Below are 27,757 nucleotides of genomic sequence, written 5' to 3' on the forward strand. Positions count from 1 at the left end.
CGCTAAGCTGCTGAGGCTGGCCTCAAACTTGTGATCCTCCTTCCTCAGCCTCCAGAGTAGCTGGGATTTCAGGTGTGTACCACTGTACCCAGCAATATGTTCTTATTCTTTAATAAGTGCTGTGTGTAAACTATTCCCCTTGCCTGTGTGGAGTGGGGCATGAAGTTACTCCAGTATCTGTGGGAAGTGAAATGCTTGAGATTGTGGCAGAAGATTTAGGTTCCAGTCTAGCTACTACTACCTTACCCTGTGATTTAGGCAAGTAATTACTTCTCTGAATCTCAGTTTCTTTATCCATAAAATAGGAATAATAATGCCTCTCCTTCATTTTCTTTATTTGGAAAATGGGAATATTATAATTGACCTGGTTTCTTCCCTATGAATTAGAGTTGATAATAATAGCCAGTCTAGTTTACTCAGCACTGAAATAAGTAGGTTGATTTACTTGTTTGCCTATGTACAATACACACTCAACATTGTTACGGGATTTGGAAGTTCCAAATAAAAATGCAGTAAATGATGTCAGACATTATTTATTCAGTAAACATTTATGAAGTGTCTTGTCTACTAGGAGACACTTCATAGATGAGGGAAAGAAACACAGTTCCTGCTATTGCAGCTTACAGTACCGTGGGAGAGAGAAATATTAATCAAATAATTATACTAAAGATTGTATGTTGTAGACGTTGCTTTTGAGCATGTAATGTAAAATCTGCCAGCTCCAGAGCATTGCTCTGCTGTAAGCAACAATCCTCTCCTGCACAAGTTCCAGAAGCAACTAAGGTGGAAGAAATGTTCTCAGGTTATGGTTTTGGTTTTTTTTTAATATTTATTTTTGAGTTGTAGTCGGACCCAATATCTTTATTTTATTTATGTGGTGCTGAGGATCAAACCCAGGGCCCCACGGGTGCTAGGCGAGCGCTCTACCACTGAGCCACAACCCAGCCCCAGGTTATTATTTTTTTTTTTTAGGAAGCTTCTTCCTAGAATCAGAGAAGCATTCCTTCCAGCTCCTGAGCACTCAGTTCAAGCTAGTAGAGCTGTTCTTTGTAATTTTAGTTTTGCCAAAATTAAGATGGGGGGCACTTTTTATAAAATTACTCCGGTCCCAATGCCAATCTACTAAGACCTTCCCAATCATGGCAGCTCCTTGGAAAGTGTCACAGAGCCTCCAAGAACAAGTGGAAGCAGGAAGTGGGCCAGACCCCTCCAGTGGCTTCTAGTCTTTCACATCCCATCTTCCAGTGGCTCCTGTGACCTAGAAAGAGAAGGAGAGCACACACACTCTGGAAATGTCACAGCAACAGCAGAGACTCACTGAATCTGATTTACTGATCTCTATTGCCATGTTTGTTTTCCAAGAACCCTTAGTGGAACATTGACTCTTCATTCCTAAGAAGGTCAGATCTTTCAAATAACACCCACCCTCACATTCCCCCTCGGAACCGTTCCCAGCTCTAAGAAACAGCCTAGCTATTCCCTCCTCCTTTTTCAGTATCTTAAAGACCAAAGTCAAACCTTGTTTTTCTCGTGCTATTGATTGTTTTTGTAACCCCTTGAACTGGTTTTATAACCCTAGGTCTATTGCTCTCTTCTTGGCTGACTTTGAAATGCTCTGTAGATCACTCTTTTGATAACTTCCTGGTAGGCTAGGAATTTACTATTCTTATTAGGAACTCTGTCCCTAGTTCTTTCATTTCCCAGCACTGATGTCTTCCAGAGAACAGCTGTGCATTTAGTTTTGGCAGGTGAGGAGTTACGGGATGAACATGTCCTGAGTCCTGGGACACTAAGCCAACACATCATGCCGAGCACATGTGGGGACTGGTTGAGCAGAGAAGAGGATGGAAAGATGTCCTCTCATTCCTATCACTGAACTTTACATAAACATATAAGGAAAAAAATCTTTTAAGAATTGTGCCACATGTGCATATACGAATATGTAACAACGAACCCCACCATTATGTACAACTTTAATGCACGGATAAAAAAAATATGGAGGGGGAAAAAGCACTTGTGGCCGGGCATGGTGACATGTACCTGTAATATCAGTGGCTTGGGAGGCTGAGGCAGGAGGATTGTGAGTTCAAAGCCAGCCTCACAAAAGCAAGGTGCTAAGCAAGTCAGTGAGACCCTGTCTCTAAATAAAATATAAAATAGGGCTGGGGATGTGGCTCAGTGGTCAAGGGCACCTGAGATCAATCCCCAGTACCAAAAAAAAAAAATAAAAAATAAAAAAAGAAAGAACTTCTGGGCTGGGCACTGTGGCACACATCTGCAATCCCAAGAACTTGGGAAGCTTAGGCAGGAAGACCACATGTTTGAGGCCAACCTCAGCAACTTGGTGAGGCCCTAAGCAACTTAACAAGGCCTTGTTTCAAAATAAAACATGAAAAGGGCTGGGGATATATCTGTGATAAAGTGCCCCTGGGTTTAATCCCCAGTACCAAAACAAACAAACAAAAACAAACTTGTGCTACTCAGGATATCTTTTATCTATTCACTTTTTGCCTAATATTTGTATCACAGATTTGATGATGAGGGATTGTTTCTTCTTTTAGTTACATTCTATAAGTAGCTCTGTTCTCTTGGGATAGACTGTTAGCACCGAAAGAAAGTACACATGTTTGAAACAAGAAATGTGCTTCCATTTCATCTGTTCCCAGCTGTGGCCCTATGCTGATTCTATATCTCAGTCTCTCTGGTTTTCGCTGTTTTTAAGTCCTCTGGACCTGTTCTGCATTCTTACTATACATCTCGTGACAATTTTTTAGTTTGGAAATGGACAGCATATTCTGCATCCCAGGGGAATAGAACATCATGCTTTTAGAACGTGAATATTCTCTTCTCTTCCCCTTTAAGTGCAATAACTGGATGCCTGACCCTGGATTAAAATTGGGTTTTGGGGATGGGAATGTAACTATGTGGTAGAGCACTTTCTTAGCATGTGTGAGACCCTGGGTTCACTCTTGCCACAGCAATAAGTAAGTCAGTAAGTAAATAAATAAGTAAACTGAATTTTGGTTTACAAGTGAAATTATCAGGAGGGTAGGGATATGTAACTCAGTTGGTAGAGTGTTTGCCTTGCCCTGAGTTCAATCCCCAGCATGGCCAAAAAAAAAAAAGTGAAAGTATCAGGAATTAATTGAGGTTGAGTTATAGTTGATCAGAAAAGTCAAGCATAAAACTGTTTTTTGGTTTTTGTTTGTTTTTTGGTACAGGGGATTGAACCCAGGGGCACTTAACCACTGAGCCACGTCCCCAACCCCCCCCCCTTTTTTTTTTAAGAGACAGAGAGAGCGAGGGAGAGAGGGAGAGAGAGAGAATTTTAATATTTATTTTTTAGTTATCAGCGGACACAACATCTTTTTTTTTTTTTTTGTATGTGGTGCTGAGGATCGAACCCAGGCCACACGCATGCCAGGCGAGCGCGCTACCGCTTCAGCCACATACCCAGCCCTCCAACCCTTTTTTATTTTTTATTTTGAGACAGGTTCTTGCTAAGTTGCTTAGGGGTCTGATACCTTTCTGAGGCTGGCTTTGAATTTGTGATCCCCCTGCCTCAGCTCCTGAGCCCCTGAAATTACAGGTGTGCGCCACCACACCTGGCTAAGCATAGGACTTTTTACACTCTCCAAACCATGAAAAGGAGATGTTGGGAATTGAAGATGTCTCCAGAACACTGTCAAGCCCACCGTGCCTCATGATACTTCAGCCCTGCATTTCCACCTGGATTCATTTAGTCTTGCTTCTTCCCTTAGGCATTTAGTGATGCAGCTGAACAGGGCTTGGAGTTTTCAAAGCACTGTCCAGTGGACCCTATTACCACTTCTAATCATTTTAATCATAAGAATTGGACAAAGGAAAACTTGGGAAGAAGCATGTCAGGCACTGCCCCACACTCCTTCTCCTCCCCTGCTCAACACAGCCCAGGAGTCCTCATTCTGTACTTGCTGCTGGCCTCATCTCTCAGAGAAAACCAGCCCAGTGTGTATAGAAGAAGTGGATTAGTGGAAAGAGCATTGGATTAAACATCAGGAGACTGACTTCAAGATCCAATTTTACCCATCAGTAACTATGGAATTTGGAGGAAGCCACTTAACCCCACTGTGTCTTAGTCTCTTCGTTTGTAAAATAGAGAGTAATGTCTGCCCTTCCTCCTTTTCCTGGATTCTGAAAGGTTGTTGTGAGGGTCAAATGAAACAATGGAGGGGAATGACCTTTGGAAGAATGTAGTACTGAGGCTTTGCATATTGTACTCCTACAAACCATTTCCAGACTACGGGGAATGTTTTTATGGGGTTATTTCATGTTCTTCGCTAAGGGTGGGGCTGTTGTGTCTGGGGTAGAAGCCAAGCTTCCAGGAGTGCTGTCCATACTCATAGGTTTTGAAAACCTCCAGTCATGGGGTGTCCAAAAGATTTTGCCCTTTGGCTCCTTTTTTAAGCTTTCTAGTTGGCAGATGGTCTCTGAGAGCAGCCCACTTTTCCAGTCCTGACATTATCTGCCAATCTTAGACCCTTGTCACCTTGGGTGGACCATGTGTAGCCCAGTTACAGTATCCTGAGATTCAGTATTTGCTTAATCATTTACTACTGTGTAGATTTAGACAACTCTCTTGGTATCTCTAAGACTCAGTTTCCTCCTCTGTAAAATATAATAAACGTTATTATTGACTCCAGAGTGTTGTTTGGAGAATTAAATGAAGCACGTAAAGTACTTTAACCAAGTTCCTGGCCAATTCTCTGCTCAGAGGTATCCCTACTCTAGGGAGAATTATTGCTAGACACATTTGCTGAAGATCATTTACTTATCTCATAGGCAATTTAGAATTGGATCAGAGATGTGACCACCCTACAAAGGCCAATCCTGCCATGTCTTGACCTCACTGTCTCACTTGCTTTTCCTGGTGCTTTCTACAGGGAACATCATTGGCTCTGGAATCTTTGTCTCACCCAAGGGTGTGCTGGAGAACGCAGGTTCTGTGGGCCTCGCACTCATTGTCTGGATTGTGACAGGCATCATCACAGCCGTGGGAGCTCTCTGCTATGCTGAGCTGGGGGTCACCATCCCCAAATCTGGAGGTGACTACTCCTATGTCAAGGACATCTTTGGAGGACTGGCAGGGTAAGCACATCTGCGGAGGCCTAAGTGGTCTAGAAGAAAAGGAGAAAGGTGGTTCAGAAACAGGTCAGATTGGGGGTTTCTAGTCTCAACGTGCAGTCTCTGCGTGGTGCTGCCATTTTGCCTCCATGTCATGGTCGCTAGTGTAGCTTTGTGTCCCTTTAATATTCCTAAGAGTGATGGAGAACTGGGTTGTAATTTTAATCTCTTCACTGATCTTGGTGGGCAAGAGTATGAGCCAAAGCAAATAGAGCTATGTGACAACACTGATGATAGACTTCCAGGAAAAGTTGTCACAAAAACGTAGGCCTTTTTTTATCTTGAGAAATGAGAGGGACTGCAAATTGGTGCGGCCAATTTGGAAAGCAGTATGGAGATTCCTGGGAAAGCTGGGAATGGAACCACCATTTGACCCTGCTATTGCCCTTCTCGGACTATTCCCTGAAGACCTTAAAAGAGCATGCTACAGGGACACTGCTACATCGATGTTCATAGCAGCATAATTCACAATAGCTAGATTGTGGAACCAACCCAGATGCCCTTCAATAGATGAATGGATAAAAAAAATGTGGCATTTATACACCATGGAATATTACGCAGCACTAAAAAATGACAAAATCATGGAATTTGCAGGGAAATGGATGGCACTAGAGCAGATTATGCTTAGTGAAGCTAGCCAATCCCTAAAAAACAAATACCAAATGTCTTCTTTGATATAATGAGAGCAACTATGAACAGAGCAGGGAGGAAGAGCAGGAAGAAAAGATTAACATTAAACAGAGACATGAGGTGGGAGGGAAAGGGAGAGAAAAGGGAAATTGCATGGAAATGAAGGGAGACCCTCATTGCTATACAAAATTACATATAAGAGGTTGTGAGGGGAATGGGAAAATAAACAAGGAGAGAAATGAATTACAGTAGATGGGGTAGAGAGAGAAGATGGGAGGGGAGGGGAGTGGGGATAGTGGGGGATAGGAAAGGTAGCAGAATACAACAATTACTAATAGGGCATTATGTAAAAATGTGGATGTGTAAGCGACGTGATTCTGCAATCTGCATTTGAGGTAAAATTGGGGGTTCATAACCCACTTCAATCTAATGTATGAAATATGATATGTCAAGAGCTTTGTAATGGGGCTGGGGATGTGGCTCAAGCGGTAGCGCGCTCGCCTGGCATGCGTGCGGCCCGGGTTGGATCCTCAGCACCACATACCAACAAAGATGTTGTGTCCGCCGAGAACTAAAAAATCAATATTAAAAATTCTCTCTCTCTCTCTCTCTCTCACTCTCTCTCCTCTCTCACTCTCTCTTTAAAAAAAAAAAAAGAGCTTTGTAATGTTGTGAACAACCAATTAAAAAAAAAAAAAAAAGAAAAAGAGAAATGAGAGTGGCCAGTAAGTGTGCCCTCTTTTCATATTACTGAGGATGATGCCCTCCCTCTAGAATCAAGCCCTAATCTGGAATTTCCTCAGGTTCTTCAAACCTGCCAAGGAGCTCAGCTCTCACAAATGGGTCAATGGGTGTGAAAGCCACTTCCTGGAATACCCCACTAGATGCTTCCCCCAGCAGTTGCTAATATAGCCACACCCTTAGCATGTCCTGGCTGTCAGAATCCTGGGTTGCAAATTTAATCTTTCCCCCAGTGAATGCTGGGGGCCACAGTGGCAGAGAAGAGATGATGAAAGGAGAAGGGAGAGAGAAAGATGCCAAGACTGGTGTTGGTGCTAGTTGAAACTTAGCTCTCCATTGTTAAACAGTTTTACTGCCGTTGCAGAGCACTGGGTGTCTCGTTTGGGGTGGGGGTGGGAGCTGGGCTCTTTAGCATCCCTGAAAATAAAAAAAAAAGGAAACACACCCCTTTAATCTACCTGTCTCTGCTCATGGCTGCCCACCAACTTGCCCAGGCTCTCTTCTGATGACTGAATTCCTGCCGTGCCCTTTGGCGGGCTGTCCTCTTCCTCCTTCAGGTTCTTGAGGCTGTGGATTGCTGTGCTGGTGATCTACCCCACCAACCAAGCCGTTATCGCCCTCACCTTCTCCAACTATGTGTTGCAGCCACTCTTCCCCACCTGCTTCCCCCCAGAGTCTGGCCTTCGTCTCCTGGCTGCCATCTGTTTATGTAAGTATTGGCTTGCATGCATCTGATTTTCCTTCCTGTTCTCCTGGTTTTTTGTTTTTGTTTTTTTTTCCCCCCCATTATTTTTCTCTCCATTTTTTACAAGTGTATTTTGGAACCATGGACTCTGCATATAATTATCTGATGTTTTAAAAAGAAGGAGAAACTTATTGGAGGAACAGTCATTTTTACTGACAGAGCTCTTAGCATGAAGCACTTTCACCTATATTATCTGATTTGAGCCTCATGATAAAACCATGAGGTAAGCTGGGCCAGTATTATCATTTTCCTAGAAGAGATAAGGAAACAGAGAGCCAAGCAAGTAGCTTACCCCAGGACACAGGCCCTGAGTGCGTCCAGGTCTTCTGATTCCCTCTCCAGCATAGCACACCTTGCCAGTTTCTCCTGGCTGCTCATAGGAAGACTGCTTTGGCTTCGTAGGGGAAGGTCTGGTCCACTTCTACCTCAACTGGCCAACTCATACTTTGCAAACTTCTTGGGAGACTTTGTCCCTGGTCTCTGCCCTGGATGAGTTTTCAAGATTGATTGATTAATTTTGGTACCAGGGATTGAACCCAGGGGTGCTCAACCATAAGCCACATCTCTAGCTCTTTTTTATGTTTTGTTTTGAGACAGGGTCTCGTTAAGTTGCCCAAGCTGGCCTCAAACTTGCCATCCTTCTGTCTCAGCCTCCCAAGTTGCTGGGATTATAGGCATGTGACACCACGTCTGGCTAATTTTTACTTAAGTATTTATTTATTTAGGTACTGGGGGTTAAATCCAGGGGTGCTTTACCACTGAGCTATATCCCCAGCCATTTTTATCTTTTGAGACAGTTCTTGCTAAGTTGTTGAGGCTGGCCTTGAACGTGTGATCCTCCTCCTTCTGCCTCCCCAGTTGCTAGGGTTACAGGGTGTGTACCACCGGACCCCACTTGGATGAGCTTTATAAATGGGGAAAGTCATATAAACAGATGTAGTAGCTATGATTTAGTCAGTTTCAGTAAAAATTTAGGGAAGGGGAAAGATCTCTGTGAGCTGGAAAAGGTAGAAAAACTTAAGCGAGAAGTTCCACAGAGCCATGTTTCTAGGAAGTGTCAGTGCTGACCTCTGTGGTCTCCTTGACCTGGAGTATTCTACATCCTTAATCAAACACCAACTTCTCAAGCAACTACTTGGACATGTTTCAGAGGTCATACTTCATATTTGGCTTGGTCCCTGCCTTCTTACAACTTCTAACACTCACATACTTAGCTGAGGATAGGAATGCTCCTGGCTGTAACTTTCCCAAGTCAGGCACTTCTTTTCCATCATGCTGGTGGGTCGGGGAGGGAGGACCATTTACTTACCCCAATACCTCTTACAGGCAAGCATCTGGAGCCTTGACAAATTTGTCCTCTTTGGCAGTAGAGGTCAATTCAGGGAGAGACCCCACCACCTAAGAAACTTCTAATGAGGGGCTGGTGATGAGGCTAAGTGGCAGAGAGCTTGCCTAGCATGCATAAAGCCCTAGATTCAGTCCCTAGCTACACACACACACACACACACACAAAGTTCTAATGTGGAGTTGAGACCCTTGTTTGGGACTTTATTCCTTGTGCTTGGTCAGTCCTGTTGAACTAGGCTGAGCCCCTGAGCCTGCATCTCCACTCCACACCATCTAACTGACTCTTTGGCATAGTTACTCAACCCACTTCACTGTCAGATGTGGATTGTAAATTGTAACCCTATGTCTCAGGAGGGTGTGAAATGTGTGAGAGAAGAAATGGGATGCACTCAGCACAGCAGTGGGCACCTTGTGTCCCAGTCATGTCAGTCACTGAGGATGTCAAGCTGCAAGGCCACTACATTCTTGGTTCTTAGCTGGATCCACAGCTGAGGGAAGGGGAGGATGGAGGGCGTGGGAATGCAGGAAAAGTTGCTGGTTTTGCCATCAGACAAGCTAACAGGGGGAGGAAGGGGAAGCACATGAGTGCTGGTCACTGCTGTTTCTGTGTCTTATGCACACAGACAGCTTCCTTTTTCTTGCTGATGCTGCTGAAGTATCTCAGACAAGAGGCCACCCTTGCCCTCCTACTAGAAATCAAGAACCCATGGGTTGCTGATTTAGCTTACTGGCAGATGCAGGTCCTGTGTTAATCCCCAACACCAAAGGAAAGATCTTTGAGACCTGGTGTGGCAGCACACGCCTATAATCCCAGCCACTAGGGAAGCTGAGATAGGAGGATATCAAGATAGAGGCCAGCCTCAGCAATTTAGCAAGGCCCTAAACCACTTAGCAAGACCCTGTCACAAAATTTTTAAAAATAAAAAGGTCTGGAGATGTAGGTCAGAGGTAAAGCATCCCTGGGTTTAATCCCCTTACCAAAAAAAAAAAAAAAAGACACTCCAGGAAGTTATTCAAGGGTTTGACCAGTTTCACAAAGACTACTGGTAGCGCAGCCTTGGGCTTCCCCTCAGGATGGGCCCAATCCTCCCAGGAGATTAGAGTTCCAGCTTAAGTTGGTGTGGTGGTACACACCTATGATCCCAGTACCTTTGGAGCCTGAGGCAGAAGGATCACAAGTTCCAGTTCAGCCTAGACAATTTAGCAAGACCCTATTTGAAAACTAACTAACTAAATAAGTGTGTGACTTAGAGCAACCCTGGGTTAAATTCCCAGTACTAAAAAAAAAAAAAAATAGAGTGCTCCTGCTTGTATCCAACTCCAGAAAGTCATAGCATACAGTCCCCTCTGCAGCTCACCCCTCACCTAGACACTGCTAGCACCAAGCCAGGAGAAACTTAGAAACTGGCTGATAACAAAAATGAGGAGATCCTTCTCTTTCTCTTACCACCATCAAAGATTCAATAAAACCTATCTGGCCTGTCCTCTAAGTAGAACTGCAAGGAAATTACTTCCAACTTGACAGTGTCAATCTTGTCCTCCAAAGACAGGAATTTTTCAGTGCCCTTGAAATAGATGTTCAATGGGCTGGGGATGTGGCTCAAGCAGTAGCGCGCTCGCCTGGCATGCGTGCGGCCCGGGTTCGATCCTCAGCACCACATACAAACAAAGATGTTGTGTCCGCCGAGAACTAAAAAATAAATATTAAAATTCTCTGTCTCTCTCTGTCTCTCTCTCTCTCTCTCTTAAAAAAAAAAAAAGAAAGAGATGTTCAAGTATTTTTCTACCTTTGTAATCAGATTTTTTTTTTTTTGTCCTATACTAGGAATTGATCATCTCAGGACCTTGTGTATGCTAGGCAAGTGCTCTACCTCTGCATTAACCTCACCAGTCCCAAGAAAGTCTTAAACTTAAGCCTCTTCCTCATGTCACCTTTAGGGGAAATGGAGAACAGCTCTGTTTCTCATGCTCTGCGGTGTCCCTTTCCTGTGGCTGTGAAGGCCACTGGATGTTGTACACATCCACATATGTGAACACACACACACACAATTCTTCCTTCTCTTCTTTAGGCCCAATGTTCCCAGTTGTTTTAAGTACATGTACAGAGGTTCTGTTTTCTGGTTTGTTGAATACTTGTTTTCTAAACTCACTTCTGTATAGCCCCTCAAATCATCTCTTAAGCAATCCAGTGAAACAAAAACCAGGCTGTCAGAAAGGCTTGGTGGATGCCATTTTTCACTAACATTTTTTATTCCAGCAGCCCTCTGACTCACCCAATCCCACCATCTTCCAACCTACTCTATCTTCTTAGCAGGTGCCAGATAAGTTAACTGCATAAAATAGGTACAATATTTTGTTTGTTTGTTTGCAGGACTAGTGTTGAACCCAGGGACTTGTACTTGCTAGGCAAGTGCAGTACCACTGAGCCCTGGTACAGCCTTCTTTGGAAATCAAGCCTGGAGAAGCTCAACCTAGCTCTACTCCTGGCAGAAGCTGTAAAGAGCTTAGTTATGATGAGAACGTATTTACCTAGGAAATTCTGCTTTCTGCTGTCTCATTTTGGCATGCTGTTGATGGGCTTCATCCACTGAGCAATGAGAGGTTTGGGCCACCCTCCGTGGAGAGGTCACTGGTGTATAGCTAGGTCCTAGAGGACAGGGCACAGAGCCTAGCAGGGAAAAGCGGATGTGGCAAAGCCTCAGGGTTGGGCTTTGCTATGAGGCAGGAGATGAGGTCAAGAATAGTTCTGTGGTGGGGCCGTTTTTGGAAGCAATTGGATGAGAAATGAAGTTGTGATGAGCCAGATGGTGGGGGTGGAGAGGCGGAAAGAACCTGCTGTAACTGGCTTGCCTGCCGGAGCCCGGGAGCCCGGTGGTGAGGGGCGGGGTAGTTGGAGAGGGAGAGAGAGAAGGAACTGCAGATCTGGATCTCGCTTATGCAACTGCAGCGCCACTTTGAGTTATTCTATTATTTAGGTCAAAGCTGATTATTCACTGCTGAGTCAGCAGAATATCCCTGGCCACCCGGCAGCAAAAAAGGAAAGTATTTTTACATTTTAATTAAATGAAAAGCCTTTCTCCCTTCTCCAGAGCAAGCATATTAGCAGAAAAAGGGAGTTAGGAAAGGGGACTGGGAGGTATTAAAACTTGGTTTCCAGTGCCTTTTGTTATTTCCTTGTTGTCTCTCTTTTCTTCTTTTTAAAATTATCTCCCTAGTAAATGATTATATTCTCCATGTAAAAGATTCAAGTCAGACATAAAAGAGAGTCAACAGAGAAAATCACCCTTATCTTCACCTGGATCCCTCCCCTGTCTGGTGGCCTTAGTATTGGGGATGTCCAGTTGGGGTCCAGGTGTGTCTCGAACAAAGAATTGAGCAAGACACACAGAAGTAACAGGCAAAGTACAGATTTGTTGAAGGAGAAGGTCAAAGTAACACACTGTATAAGGTAGAGAGGGATGGGTTGAGCAAAAGAAAGAGGTTCAGGGTCCTGGTGTCTGGGAATTAGTGTCTTGTGTGTTGAGTTGTGAGGCATTCTCTTCCCTATAGAGATGGGACCGGATTGAAGACCTTACCATTTGTTCCCATTAGCTACCTTATATTACCTCATTAGAACAGTGTCCAATTTTCCCCATTGGTTACTTTAGAAAACCTAATTAAAATGCTGTCCACTTTACCCCAATTGGTTATTTTAGAATACGGAACCTGTAGGCCAGGTGTGGTGGTGCACACCTATAATCCCAGTGACTCCAGAGCCTGAGGCAGTAAGATCAAAAGTTCAAAGCCAGCCTCAGCAACTTGGGAGTCCCTAAGCAACTTAGAGAGACTCTGTCTCTAAAATATTAGAAAGGCTGAGGATATGGCTCAGTGTTTAACTGCCCCTGGGTTCAATTTCTGGTTCCAAAAACAAAAACACACACACACACACAAAAAAAAAAAAAAAACCCTGAACCTGTGGCAGGAGTTCATGGGTAATGTATAATAAAACTTAACATAAACAGGGACATGATGACTCTTCTCCCTGTCTTGTCCTCCAGTGGCATATTTCTTGTACCCTGCCTCTGCCATCTTGGAGTCCCTGAACACCTATCTAGCAGTAATAGTGAATATATATCATTACAGTTCTAAATAAAATGCCGCTATTGATTTATCTGGGTATATAGTCATACTTATTGACAGGTTATTTCTGCAACATACTCTTTTATCATGTAACCCCATCATTTGTCTGTTACTGGGTTTCTAGTGTCAAAAGACAACAGTCTTATTTTCTTTTTGGTACCCAGGGGTGCTTTACCACTAAACCTCATTCCCAGCCCTTTATTTTTTAATTTTGAGGCAGGGCTCTACTAAGTTGCTTAGGGCCTCACTAAGTAGCTGAGGCTAGCCTTGAACTTGCAATCCTCCTGCCTCAAGCTCCCAAGTTGCCATGATTACAGATGTACACCAACATGCTAGCAACAGACAAAATTCTTGACTGGCTTTTCTCAGTCCCCCAACCCCCAGGACCTTGTACATGCAGGCAAGTGCTCTACCACTGAACCCCCAGCCCTTGGCTTTATTATTCATTGTACAATTTGGCAACAATTCATTCCATAAAAGAGAATAAGCATTCCAATGGTCCAAGCAAAAGAATTTGATGATTTTTTTTGTACCAGGGACGGAACTCTAGGGTACTAGACCACTGAGTCACATCCCCAGCCCTATTGTGTATTTTATTTAGAGACATGCTCTCACTGAGTTGCTTAGCACCTCTCAGTTACTAAGGCTGGCTTTGAACTTGAGATTCTCTTGTCCCAGCCTCCCAAGCCTCTGGGATCATAGGTGTGTGCCACCAAGCTAGGCAAGAAGTTGATTTTATGGACAAAGAAGGACTTAAAGAAAGCAGAAACAATTAGTCATTTCAAGTTACTGTCCTTATAAGGTGGGGACAGAGAGACAGAATAAAAAGAAAATAACTATCTAATCATCATCAGTTTATTTCAAATTACTTCTTTGTGTAAGGATTAAAGCAAAGAGAACTTCATTATCATATCAATTGAATCTGACTTTTTTGGACAATTTGACTGTTATCTTTCTAGTCCTGATTCTCAGCAGGTCAGATAAACAGTCTACTTTCAGTTTGGTAGGATGGAACTTTAGTATAAATGACTTCATTTTGACTTTAACCCTGATCTGTTGGAGTTCAGTGTAGGAGCTGAATCTGAAACAGTAGTTGGTATTTTTTTCCTTCCTTCCCTTCCTTTCTTTTCCTTTTTCTTCTCTCAGTGCTGGGGATGGAACCCAGGCCCATTCTAGGGAAGCACGCTTTACCACTGAGCCATTCCCCTGCCCCAGTCCAGATCTGTGCATCTTAACTTCCTAATCACAGGCTTTCCTTTGGGACCTGTCTTTCCCCCTTGGGACTTCCTGCCTGGCCCCTTTCATTAATGCCCCCTGTTCTCCCTGTAAGTCTTGCCCTAAAGAAATTCCTTCTCCTTCCAGAAAAGAATAACCTGCATGCATTTCACAAGGAAAAAAAAAATGCTTATCTTGTTTTCTATCTTTCTGCTGAGATTCCTAAGAGGCTACTTTTTTTTCTAGGGCTTCAGATTTCTACTTCTTTCTTGAGCTATTTGGAAAGGAAAGAACTTCCTTTATTTCTTCTAACCCTGAGTTGCTCTCTACAATTCCTCTACAAAGACTCCAGCTGCCTGGTGCAGGATGTTGTCAGTTTTGTAAATCTCCTGTAAATTAATCCCTTGGCATTGAGGGTTCTACAGTCTTTCCTCGCTTCTAATCCCTTAACTTCAGTTCATCATCCCTTGAGCCTTCATATTCTCTAGCCTCAGACTTCTCATCGCAAACATGAAACATGTTGCCTCAGATACCTGGGTGCCACTGCCTTCTTGTCTTTCTCTAGTCCCCAAAGAGTTCTCTGGGTGTGTCTGATCAATCTTGTAGGTAGGAATTCCGACAAATACAGACTGGTCTAGATTTGATTCCCATTTATCTAAGACCCCTTGTTTTCTCTAAATATCTTCTAACTAGCCAACATTTAAAATCTAAGTATATGGAAAATCTCTTAAGTTTTACTCAAGGGTTAATTCAACTAGCACTGCATTTTTCTTTTTCTTTCTTTTTTTTTTTTTACTCAGGGCCACTCAACCACCAAGCCACATCCCCAGCTCTGTTTTGTTTTTTATTTAGAGACAGAGTCTCACTGAGTTATGCCTTGCATTTTGCTGAGGCTGGCTTTGAATTTGTGATCTTCCTGCCTCCATCCTCCCAGCTGTTGGGATTACAGGTGTGTGCCACCATGCCCAGCTCATTTTTCATTTTTATGATACATTAAGACTAAAATTATTCTGGAAGTGGATTTCCAGAAAGCTCATCATTATTCTGGAAGTGGATAACCAGAAAGCTCATCAGTTATGCATCGTATTGAACATGTAGTGGAGGTATGACTTATATGGTCTTGGAAAAGATTAAAGTCTATTGACTGGCATACCAACAAATTAATGACAATAAAAAAAAATAAAAAACGAAACAAATAATAACAATAAAGTGTGATTTAAAAAATGAAACACAGAGAGAGCTTTGAAATTGGGAGGTGAGTGCTGGGGAAGGCTTTCAGGTTGAACTAAAGAAAGGCTTCAGATGGGCAGAAAGTAGGGGACAGCCAGACTTACCAAGTCAGGTAAGACTTGGGATCAAAAGAGAAACAGCTTATTGGAGAAAAACAAGTAGCTTTATGTGGGTGGAGCCTAAGAGAGTGATAGAAAATGACACTGAACAGGTAAAAAGAAGTCAGATCTTGAAGGATCCTGTATATCATGCCCAAAAAAGCAGACTTTGCCAGATGCTTGGCACACAACTATACTCAGGCAGCTGAGGCAAGAGGATCACAAGTTTAAGGTCAGCCTCAGCAAGGAGACCCTGTCTCAAATCAATAAGGGCTGGAGACGCTCAGTGGCCAAGCGACTCAGGGGTTCAATCCCCAGTGCTGCAAATACGAAACAAACAAACAACAACAACAACAAAACCCACAAACAAACAAAAATTAAGAGAAAGCAGATTTATCCAATGAATCACTGAAGAATTTGAGCAGTGGAGTAAACATGATTAGGCTCAGAATTGGGTGAAACCTGAAACCAGGAGAAAAACAGGCTAAGTATTTGTCTAGGCTAGAGAGGTTACAATTTTTTTTTTTTTTTTTTTTTTTTGGTACTGGGGACTGATGTCACTCTACCATTGAGCTACATTTCCAGCCCCTTTTTAATATTTTGATACAGGGTCTCATTAAGTTGCTTAGGGCCTTGCTAAATTTCTCATCTTCTTGCTCTTTTTTATTTTGAGACAGGGTCTCACTAAATTGCTGAGGCTAGTGTAGAACTTGTGATTCTCTTGCCTCTGCCTCCCAAGTAGCTAGCATGTATACCAGAAGATTTTAGGAGTACAATCAGCTGAGCATGTTGAATTGTTTGACCACCAAGGAGGAAGAATCTAGTTTGTCTGGAATGTTTCAGCTTAACTGTATTCAGTGCTCATGATGAACAGTTAAATGTTTTCTACCTCTGCCTTCCAGGTCCTCCCATGGCCCTGAGGGGAGCTGGACAGGTTTTTGGTTAGAAGTCTTGCCCGGGGCATTACCCCTGGATCCTATTCAAAAGCCTGCTCTAAAGCAGTGAAACTTATAAAGGGATGGGAACTCTTGGTCATGTTTATCAAATGCCCGTGACATACTAGATACTGTTTTGGGCACAGGGGATACAGCAGTAAGCAAAACCCCTCATTTGAAGCAGCAGCAGTAGAAAATGAAGTCATCTCTCTTAACAACTCTTTACTGAGTCTACTTGTGTGTCTTCTATAGGTACCCCAGGGGATACAGAATCATTCAATCATTCTCAAATGTCTGAGTGTCTTTTATAACCCAGGCACTGTGCTAGGCATGGGAATACTCAGTTCCTATACTTAGGAACTCACAGCCCAGTGCATAATTCCAACAAGTAGATAGAACATTTCAGTTTTGAAATGGTAAGTTTCCCAAGAGGACAATATCTAGAGAGTTAGCTGAAAGAGAAATAGAAGTAGGGAACGAGGGTGGAAGAAAATATTGGAGAAAGGAACATATAAGTTTAGGCCGAAAGACCATTTGGAGATGAGGCAAACTGTCCAGCATGGAGGGGAAGGGAGAGTGAGATGGGGCCAAGAGAATGTTCTCTCAGGAAGGATTAACAATGACAAGGTCTGAGGACATAGCCCTTTCAGGGGGACTTCAGGTAGTTCTGTACACCTACACCACAGCATAGATTAGGAGGTAGAAAATGTGGCAGACATGGGAACCTCATTGTGAAGGGCCTTTTGGGCCATGCTTAAGAGGTTGGACTTTACCCCAAGAGCAAAGAAGTTTTTATTGAGGATTGAACTCAGGGACACTTAACCACTGAGCCAAATCCCCCACCCTTTTTAAAAAATATATATTTAGAGACAGAGTCTCACTAAATTGCTGAGGCTGGCTTTGAACTCGCAATCCTCCTGCCTGAGCCTCTCTAAACTGCTAGAATTACAGGCATGCCCCACAGCACCCAGCTGAATCGAAGGTTTTCAACCAGAGGAGTGACATTATCATATTTCTATTTTAAAAGAATCATGCTGCAAGGGTACAGGATGGATTGTCCAGGGAGAAATGTCAGAGCAAGAAAACATTACAGTGCAGGGACAGGAATATAGGATAGAGATGACAATGATGTGACTCAGGGATGGGGCAGTAGGAATTGAGAAAAATAGATGTCTTTAGGTATTTAGGAAATAGAATTGGCAAGACTTGGTGACTAAGGGTGAAGGAGTCAAGGATGGTGCATTTTGTTGAGGATATATGTGTAATAAATCAAGGATAATACTAGATCATATTTTAATGTCTTTTAAAAATTTTGTTCTTTTTGTTAATGGTTTTTCATGGGTATGGTTTAGTTTGGTTAAGTTGGCCCCTCTATCTTTGCCACCCTTCCCATTCACTCCAACACTTAAGATCCGATGCCAAGAGGCAACCCCTATGCCTTTGAACTTCAAGTTTATAATGGCAGAGTGAACTACACCTTTTTTTTTTTTTTTTTTTTTTTGGTACCAGGGATTGAGTTCATGGGCACTTGTTCACTGAGCCACATCGCCTGCCCTATTTTGTATTTTATTTAGAGACAGGGTTTCACTGAGTTGCTTAGTGCTTCACTTTTTGCTGAGGCTGGCTTTGAACTTGGGATCCTCCTGCCTTAGCCTCCTGAGCCTCTGGGATTATAGGCATGCACTACTATAACCTGCAAAACTACACATTCTTTTTTTTTTTTTTTTTTAGTGGTAGATGGACACAATATCTTTATTTTATTATTTTGCTAGGATTGAACCCAGTGTCTCACATGTGATAGGCAGGTGCTCCACAACTGAGCTACAACCTCAGCCCTAAAACTACACATTCTTTAGTGCCATTTCACCTCCCTCCACCACAGGCCTCCTAGTTCTAATAGCCCTGGAAATGAAGGTATCTCTGTTAACCTCATATTATGCTTCTGTAATAGGGACTCAGTCTTAAGCTCTAATGAAAAGAACAACTTGTACAGTGCTTTATAATTTATACATCATAGTAAGCAACTGCATATATCACAAAGAATTCAAGAGTTTTATGAAGGTCTTCTCCCCTAGCGAGCCATTAGTGTTGGACAGTTCTGCCCCCTCCCATTTTGGCCTTCTGTTTTGTTCCACTGGTTTCAGTCCTGTGTGTTCTCAGCAGGCTTTTGCCCTCCACTGGCTATCCCAGAAGTCAGAATCTTTTCAGTTTCAGTTTGCTTCATCCCATATCACCTCCTCTTTCGTGAATCCCTGTAGTATCTCTCCTGGTCTCCATAATTTACTCTTGGTCCAAAGTTTTGCTATGCAAAGGGCATGCCTACATAGGCCATGCCTTGGAAATTGGGAAACGAGAGGTGGGGACTTGTGGGATCATCTCCACCCCTGCATGGGGAAACAATAAAGTGAATTGAGGTCCCCCCAAACTGGAAGTTTTTCAGGAGTTAACATTCTACCAGGTGTGGTACCAACTTGCTTCCTTTTTGGTAGCAGCCAAGAAACTTGTATTCTCCTCTGCCCTTTTTATTGCTGACTTTCAAGGATCACTTTGTTTTTCCCAGGGAAGCTTATGCTTGTGTTTTTTTGTTTAAGTTAACCATTAATCGTGTCTGCTGAACTTTTAAGGGTTAATATGACGCACCAAATTTATATCATTTACTCACAAATACAAAATCAGAAGACTTATAGGAGTAGAAGGAGGACCAGTGGTACTGGGAGCTTTGAGGAAAAGAAGAAAGGGCAAGGTTTGTTTTGAGAGTTTTACAAGGTTGAGCGCTGTCTTCAGGGTTGGGTTATCACTGAATCATTTTGAGAACTTTGTTATTACAGGGCTGGGGACTTCCCAGAAACGGAGGCAGCCTGAAGACCCCTTCCCTCAAATTGCAATTCTTGTGATCAAGTCAGAAAGATTTCAGACAGTTGCTCAGAGTAACAAGCATGAGTTTATTGAATGGATAAGAAATGGGAAGGGGGACACTCTCAAGGGAGAGAGTGGGTCCTCTCAGAGAGGAGAGGAACAGTGTGCTTCTCCTACATTCCAGTTTTACTGGGGATCCTAAAGAAGTTTCCAGGAGTCCCACCCAGGTCCACCTCTTGACTTTTGATTGACAGCAAGTTGATATGAGACTGTCAAGTTTACTGCCATGACAACTTGAGATCACCTTGGCTCATACTACTGGTTCTAATTGGATTCTTAACCATAAATTCTTTTTTTTTTTTTTTTTTTTTTGGTACCAGGGATTGAACTCAGGGGCACTTGACCACCTAGCCACATCCCCAGCCCTATTTTGTATTTTATTAGAGACAGGGTCTCCCTGAGTTGCTTAGCTCCTCACTGAGTTGCTTAAGCCTCCGCCTCCCAAGCCTCTGGGATTATGGGCTTGTGCCACCGCAGGGGCCTTAACCATAAATTCTTACAGATTTTATGGTTAGGAGGAATTATCCTTATCTCCCTGAGTTTCAGGATTTAATCTGTGAAAAGGGTCACAAAAGTCTTGCCTTTCAGGGTAATTTGGGTTACTATTATCAACATTATTTCAGGCCTGCATTTCTCCTGCAGATAACAGGTAGTTTGTTGAGCAATGTGACATAGCTTGTCCATTTAAACCAGGCAGGGCTGCAGGTAAATGTGCTTTTTTGGAAAAGAAAGCATGTGGGGGTCAGCACAGAGTCCATTTTATAGAATTATTCCCTTAACTTCATGTGCCTATTATTCTCATCTGTCTGTCCCCTATCTTTGTGATCTAGGTCACAAAGGTTTACAGACTTCAATGAACACTAACAAAGTCCACCAGCCTTCCAGTCCAAGAACCCACCAGATCTCCTAGGACCCCTACGCCAAAACTTAATATGTTGGACAGTCAGGCAAACCCTGCTGAGCAGTGCAGAGTCATCAGAACCACTCCATCCACCTTGTGTCTGGGGCAATAGTAGATGAAATAACAGAAGTTTTTCAGGTCCAGGCTGGAAAAATAATGAGTAGGATTAAAATGAGGCTCTGCCAGGTGGCCCAGCATGGCAAATCTGACTTTCTGGGTATCTTCATTTTTTCTCTTCTCCCCGACACCAGAAGCTCAGGAGCCATGTTTAGCTGAAGGGAGAACTACTCAGCTCTTGGAAAACGCTGAGCTGGGTGTTCAGGCTTCTTGGCTCCACTAAGTGCTGGCTGGTGATTCAGCAGAAACTCCAGGTTCAGCAGCTGGCAATGAGGGGAGCAGGATAAGAAGGAAGGGGAAGTAGGGAGGGGGTGGGACAGCAGGGGGCCAGAGCTTAGCTAATAGAATCCGGAAAAGCTGTGTGATTCTGGGCCTTTTTCTCTGACCCCTCCTCCTCTGCTTGCTTGAGAGAGGCCCTTCGGGAGGGAAGGCTCAGAACACCTTTTCTTCCTTATAGGAGTTTCTGATATTTCTGAAATGTCAGTGCTTTCAGATGAACAGGACTGAAGAAGGGAAAACGTTAACTCTACTGTGGTAGGCAAGATCTATTTCAAAACCAAACTCACCACTGTGTACTTTAAAGACACTGGGATCAAAGCGTAATTTATGAAGAAAGCTGCTTTGATTTTTTTTTTTTTTTTTGCTTGCTATTTCTTTGTTTTGATGTTTTAATCTTTCAGCAGTCCAGTTATTTACATGTATAACTTCAATGGTCAAGTTATATTACATAATAGGAACCTTTGTTTTAGGTAGGCAGGGTGCCTGAAGACTATAATTTGGCCTTTCTCCCCATATGAACAATGTCTTGATGGGGGGGGGGGTGCGGTGGAGAAGGGAGGGAATCTGGGAGGGTTCTAGCTAACTCTGTCTCACCGCCCCTACCCCATTTGCCCCCAGGCCTCGCTGAGGTCTTTGTGGAGGAAAGACAGCTCCTTCAGGTCTGCCATTTGCGGTCTGCCATTTGCGTGGGCCAAACTAGAACCTTATCAGTGCCTCTGGTTGTGTGCATTAGAACTCAGAGGCTCGGTGTTTTCTTTGCCTATCAGTCCCTTTTGGCAGCAGGCACCGGTTACCTCCAAGATCTGGAAACAGATGAGGTTAGACCAGCCAAACCCAGGCAGTTTTTCCACAATTAGAAACTCGTGCCCAGTTCCTCCCTAGAGCAGCCTCGGAGGCCAAGGAGCCCTGGCCAGCCTATGAGAGAGAGCGGAGCGTGGCCACACCCCCTCCCGCCCCTGGGCGGCTGCCCCTGCTCCGCAGGGCATCCTGAGGGCTGCGCTGAGGGGCAGTACCTCACCTTTTTGCTGCACCTCCAGAGCCAGGGAGGCAAGCCTGCCAGAGCGCAGCAGAAGGCAGAGAAGTGCTCGCCCCAGCAAAAGGTGAGACTAAGAAACCAACTTTTCTGGCAGGCCCATGAGCCTGATGAAATTGATGACTGTTTCAGAGTCTGGGAAGCTCCATCCCAGCAAGGTGCTTATTTTGAAGTTCTAGAGAGGAACAGGGCGTTCCGACTTCTACAAAGTGGCGTCACTGCTTCCTTTTTCAGCAGCTGTCCTTTATATCTTTCTTTTTTTCTTTCTCCCAGCCCCCTCCCATTTTGGCCTTCTGTTTTGTTCCTCTGAAGCTCCTTTTCTCTCATTTGTGCTGTTCCACCCCATCCTTCCTTCCCCCTGTTATTTCTTATGTTCACTCTTTCCCTTTCTTTTTTGCCATCTGCCTTTATGGACTTTGGCATCTCTGCACATTTTTCTCCTTCCTACTTGTCTGTTTTCACTTCCTTGGAGAGTCTTGATTCTAGTGATGTTGAAGGAAAACAAGTCTTTTCAGGCTACCTCCAGCCCACTTCTGAGAAAGGTGCCAGACAGACAGACCAAGAAATCCAAATGGAGGTCCCCATGTTGGGGGAAATATGTGACAGACATTGATATGGGGGATATAAGATATAGTTGATGTGGGGATATAACATCCAGGCATGGTGGTGCACCCCTGTAATCCCAGTAACTGGGGAGGTTGAGGCAGGAGCATTGCGAGTTCAAGGCCAATCTCAGCAACTTAGCAAGACCCTATGTGAAAATAAAAAACAAGAAGTTGGGCATGTAGTTCAGTGATGAAGCATCCTTCACTCAATCCCTGGTACCAATAAATAAATAAGGTGGAGAAATTAGTTGGCCTGTGGGAAATGATTTTCTAAAGCCCTGAGGTAATGTGCCCAATTCTTGGTTTCTGGGGAGCAGCCATCTTATTCTTCCACTTTTACCATGTTAGCATCTTACTTGTTAGCATCTTTACATGTTAGCATGCTGCCCCGACCCCAATCTGGATTGGGGTCAATGACAGTCCCAAGTGGCACTGTGGTAGTGACCATGGGTATCACTGACAGGAGCAGGGAAAGGAGATAATGTGTGGGTTGGATGAAGGGAAACAAGACTGATGTGTATATGATGAAAGGAAGACTGGGGCTTTGGCCAAATAAGCAACTGGGAGTCAGGAGAGCTGTCCCAGTCCTGCCTTTCCACTAATTAGCTGGGGTCTTATTTCAGTCAAGCATAAAATAAGGTCTGGGTCTCTAAGGTCATTCCTGTCTCTGATTGCTCATGAGGCTGGAATTGTAGGAGTAGGGTACAGGCCTGGAATATCTGTCTTTAGGGACAACTTTGTACAAGGAAAGCCCCAACTGGCTCATTTTTCTTAGCACTGTTCTTATAATAACCAGTCTAGTCCCCTGGCCAAATGGCCCTATTTTAAATTTCATCCAGACCAGAATAGTATGGTTCATGGAGCAGCAGCTGGCTTGGTAGAAGGAATGAGATCGGTCTGAGGATCCATGTGGAAAAGCATTCATTGGCTTACTGAGAAAGGCACAAAACGACCCTTTACTTGCCCAACTTAGCAAGAAGCCAGAGACCTATATCCAGAGTATGGGAGTACTTAAAAACACTCATCCAGAGGTCTCTGGGGATAGTCTTTACTTTGTGAGCTTTCTCAGGGACCCATTTCTGCCATCTCAGGCATTTGCCTTCCCTGCTACACAAAGCCGTCTTATGATGTCATGATGTAGAAAACCCTGATACTTATTCCCTGGAACAGTGCAGTGGTTCAATAGTCAGCTCCCTGATATTTTCTGTATAGATTTATTCACCTGTTCAATAGCTTTAGCACCTACTGTTCCACACAGTGTTTTAAGGTCTGCACACCACACTAGCCAGCAGGACATTGATGGTTGTCCATTGCTAGTTGGCACATGGGAGCACATGGCAGTTTCATTCTCCTCTGGGTCTGTGGAGGAGACTCCTCCTTGGCCTTCTTCAGGGCATTCCTGCCCAGCACTCCAGAGACACCTGAATCATAAGGGCTGGTGTCATTTTTCTGTTGAGAGGGTTGACCCTCTCACTTCTGGTCTGGTGCCTTACCCTTATGCTCACCAACTCCACAGCCCCAACTCCATCCTTGTGCCTGCAACCCCACACTGGGGTCTTATTTCATTCAAGCATAAAATAAGGTCTAGGTCTCTAAGATCATTCCTGTCTCTGATTGCTCATGAGGCTGGAATTGTGGGAGTAGGGTACAGGCCTGTACATGGGTTGAAGGATCTCAGGGTTGGTCATTTATGAAGGAGAATCCTGAGAAAAAGATGAATCAGATTAGAAATTGGAAAAAGGTCAAGGGGATGGGAGGAAGTAAAAAAGGACAGGCAAAGCAATTATGCCAAATATGCAATTTGGCCCCTGTAAAGCCAATCACACCACTCCCTTTCCCAACCATTCTGCTTGTCCTCTCATTGACAGCATAATCCTGAGAAAATCATGTCCTCTTTTTTATTTCATTTCTATGAATATTTACCAAAAGGTACCTAATGTTCTGTCCAACAATAGAACTCCGTAGCTTCTGACTCTTGAAGATTTAAGAGTACTCTCACAATTCATATGGACCATGTCTCCACTTCACAGAGAGGAAAGGAAAGCAGCAAAAGGTTAACTGACTTGTCCAGGCACCTTGAGAGTAACAGACCAAGCTTGGAGGGGAACTAGGTCCTTTGGAAATTTCTAGTTTTTAAATTCTATGGTTCTCAGAGTCAGACCAGCCAGGTCTCTCTGAGGAAGCCATATCTGTCTCCTTCTGTCTGCTATTAAGCCTGCCTCTTCATACTACTTCATTCCGTATACAAGTTACTCTGAACTCTACTTGCTTGTTCTGCCTTCAAAAAGCATCAGAAATCCACATGGAGCTGGGCATGGTGGCACATGCCTGTGATCCCAACAATTTGGGAGGCTGAGGCAGGAGGATCACAAGTTTAAGGCCAGCCTGGGCAGTTTAGCCAGACCCTGTCCTAAAATTTCAAAAAATTAAAAAGGCTAGTGATATAACTCAGTGGTAGAGTGCCCCTGGGTTCAATCCCCAGTACCTTGGAAAAGAATCCCATGTGGGCCTTCACTTACCAGGTGTCACTAAGTGGAGTCAAGGGGAAGAGTGATAGGTCACAATTCCTAGCTTTGATGTTGCAGGAACTTCAAAGCAGCCCACAACTCCCTGATCCATCCTTAAAACTTTCTAAATGAAGATTTGTTTATTCTAGTGATTCTTGGATGTTCTATTTCAAAATTATCTAGAGAGATTAATTTTAAATTGCCTCTTTTACCTCCAGTCTACAATATATTGAGGTAAAATTTCCTCCATAGTGTCGCTCCCAGTCTTCCCTTCCAGAATATATAATCCCCTAACTTCATGTGTCCCACACCCACTGAGTCAGGTTAGGTTGACTCAGCCTAGAGAAATCACAGAATGGGTGTTGTCCATGACAACATGGTACACTGAACATGCACTCTATACCCTCTGTCTTGAATGAACTAGGACACAAGACTTTGGAGATAACATCTCTTGGCTTTTTTTTTTTTTCTTGGTACTGGGGATGGAATGCAGGATCACTCTACCACTGAGCTACATCCTCAGCCCTTTTAATTGTATTTTTGGGAATAGGGTCTTGCTAAGTTTCTGGGGGTCTCATTAAGTTGCCCAGGCTGGCCTCGAACTTGTGGTCCTCCTGCCTCAGCCTCCTGAGTAGCTGGGATCCCAGGCATGTGCCACTACGCCATGCTTGACTTTCCATCTTGATTCCTCTCACAGCCTTTGATTGTAGTCTCTGGTCAGTAAAATAAGACCAACACAATTATGGGATAAAGAAAAAGGGAATCATACCTGTGACGATCCTGGCTCTCCACTTGTTTTCAAAGAAGCTTGTAATTCTTAGGCCTGTATTTGTATGTACAACTGAGTTGTATATGGCTTGAAGTTGTATGGAATATGGAGGGAAACCTGGGATTAGATGAAGAAGGGCTATGGAGTCTTTTACGCTGAATTTTTGTACCAGGAGGAGATAAGAAAAGCATTGCTAGAGTTATTATAGGGCAAGCTGGTTTCTTACTGTATTGAATTATCAAGGAAAAGAAGAGAAGGCAGGGTTGAGAATCCGGAAGAATTGGAATGTTGTCATATAGTGTGGAAATTTGCCCACTGTATCTGCACATTGGTGACCTCATCTTTACTACTTACTAAAATGCAGGGTCACTCATCTTTGCTACTTACTTACTAGAGAGAGCCCCTCCTTTCCCATCTCCTACTATCCTGCAAGGCCTGTGACAGACATTCCCCTGGAGTCTGGTGTTGTCCATGACAACATGGTACACTGTGTGTGCCTGTTTGCCCTTTTTTTTTTGTGTGTGTGTGTTTGTGGTTTTTGGTGCTAGAGATTGAGCACAGGGCCTTATATATACATACTCTACATCCCAGCTCCACCTGGTTCTCTTTAAAAGATTTTCTCTTTGAGATTGTGTCCCTGCTTTCTAGTCTTTCTGTGTTATGTCTGTCCCTATATTCATTTTTCATTCCTATTGCTACTGTAACAAATCACTATAATCTCTTTCTTTCTTTGTATATGTGTGTATGGTACTGGGAATTGAACCCAGGGGCACCGTACCACTTAGCAACATCCCTAGCCCCTTTTTGTTTGTTTTGTCTTGAGACAGGGTTTCACTAAGTTATAGAGGGTCTCATCAAGTTGCCCAAGCTAGCTTGAATTTGCAATCCTCCTGCCTTAACTTCCCTGAGTTACTGGGATTACAAGCACATGCCACCACACCACAATCTTAGTGGCTTAAAGCTACACAGATTCATCATCTTACAATTCTGGAGGCCAGAAGCCCTAAACTCAGGTGTTGGCAAGGCTGTGTGCCTCTGGAGGTTTTGAGGAGAGTTATTTCCTTGCCTTGTCATGCATTCTTTGGCTGATGGCCCCTTCTGACTTCGAAGCCAGTGACATACCATCTTCAAACCCATCTCCCTCTCCCTCTCTTTCTGACCTCTGACTCCATTATCACTTCTCTCTTTGTAACTCCTGTCCCCCTCTTATAAGGACTCTTGTGATTACATCAAGCTTGTTCAGATAATCCAGGATAAACTCCCTGTCTCCAGATCCTTAACTGAATCATATTTGCAAAGTTCCTTTTGAATACTCACAAATCACAGGGATTAGAATGTTGACATGTTTGGGATGGCCATTATTTGCCTTCCAAAGTCCTCATGAGATGCTGTCATCATTGGGAGGAAGTGAAGGAGAGGTTTCTTAATACCAAGGAATCAAAGTCTAGTGGTTGGGCTGGGGAGGTAGCTCAAGCGGTAGCGCGCTCGCCTGGCATGCGTGCGGCCCGGGTTCGATCCTCAGCACCACATACAAACAAAGATGTTGTGTCCGCCGAGAACTAAAAAAAAAAAAAAATATATTAAAAATTCTCTCTCTCTCCCCTCTCTCTCTCCTCTCTCACTCTCTCTTTAAAAAAAACAAAAAAACAAAAAAACAAAAAAGTCTGGTGGTTAAGCTTGAGGTGGAGTTGAGGTCACTTTCTTTGCAAGGAACAGAACTTGCCCACCAGCTACATAGTGAGCAATCAAAGTTCCAGGGTGGGAACAGTATCTCCCCATCTCTGCTAGTCATAGCTTTCCCAGGTCAGGAAGGGTTGGGTCCCTCTTGCCTACTTGTCAGTTAAGGAGCTGTAGGCTCTGGGCAGGACACTAAATCCTGGTTTCTAATTTCCCCCGTTCTTTGTATCTCTCCTGTCACCTTGATGTTAAAACTCTTCTTCTGAGTGGATTAAGAACCAACCCCTGACTTCAGCATCTTTTTGAAGCCTCATGTCCTTAATAGTTAGTTTTTTCTTTTGTACTGGGGATTGAACCCAGGGGTGCTTTATTACTGAGCCACATCCCCAGTCCTTTTTATTTTTTATTTTGAGACAGGTTCTTGCTAAGTTACTTAGAGCCTCACTAAATTGCTGAGGCTAGGTTTGAATGTGAGATCCTCCTGTCTGAGCCTTCCGAGTCACTGGGATTATACATGTGTGCCACCACACCCAGCCTTGGATGGTCTTTCATCTTTTTTTTTTTTTTTCCCATGAAACAAAAGGGAAAGAGAGGCAAAAAATACCTAAGAGAAACAGATAAGCCTGGGATTCTATGGGGGCCTCTAGAGAAGCAGCAGCTACTCCCACAGCTAGATTACAATGGACAAGAACCAAAGTCTTATATTTTTTATTGTTTAGCTGGACCAAAA

At 43.6% G+C, this 27,757-nt stretch overlaps 1 protein-coding gene and 1 long non-coding RNA gene across 3 annotated transcripts in view; one reads left to right on the forward strand and one right to left on the reverse strand.

Annotated features, from left to right (window-relative positions):
• Positions 1-27,757, forward strand: part of SLC7A8 (solute carrier family 7 member 8) — a 59,978-nt gene that overhangs the window by 13,431 nt on the left and 18,790 nt on the right. Inside the window, exons 3-4 of one of the 2 annotated variants that reach the window (XM_081290522.1) lie at positions 4,923-5,127; positions 7,092-7,243. In XM_081290522.1, the coding sequence (XP_081146648.1) occupies positions 4,923-5,127; positions 7,092-7,243 (357 nt within the window). Of the gene's footprint in view, positions 1-4,922; positions 5,128-7,091; positions 7,244-21,397; positions 21,537-27,757 lie in introns of those variants that run through there. The other variant, XM_081290523.1, reaches the window with a different exon arrangement.
• LOC308646951 lies at positions 596-11,246 on the reverse strand. Its single transcript, XR_014021535.1, has 3 exons — positions 11,156-11,246; positions 4,956-5,156; positions 596-1,258 (listed from the first exon to the last, which is right to left on the reverse strand). It is a non-coding gene; the product is annotated as an uncharacterized lncRNA (long non-coding RNA).

The sequence above is a fragment of the Spermophilus citellus genome (genome assembly GCF_964194105.1).
Source record: "Spermophilus citellus genome assembly, chromosome: 4".
NCBI lineage: Eukaryota > Metazoa > Chordata > Mammalia > Rodentia > Sciuridae > Spermophilus > Spermophilus citellus.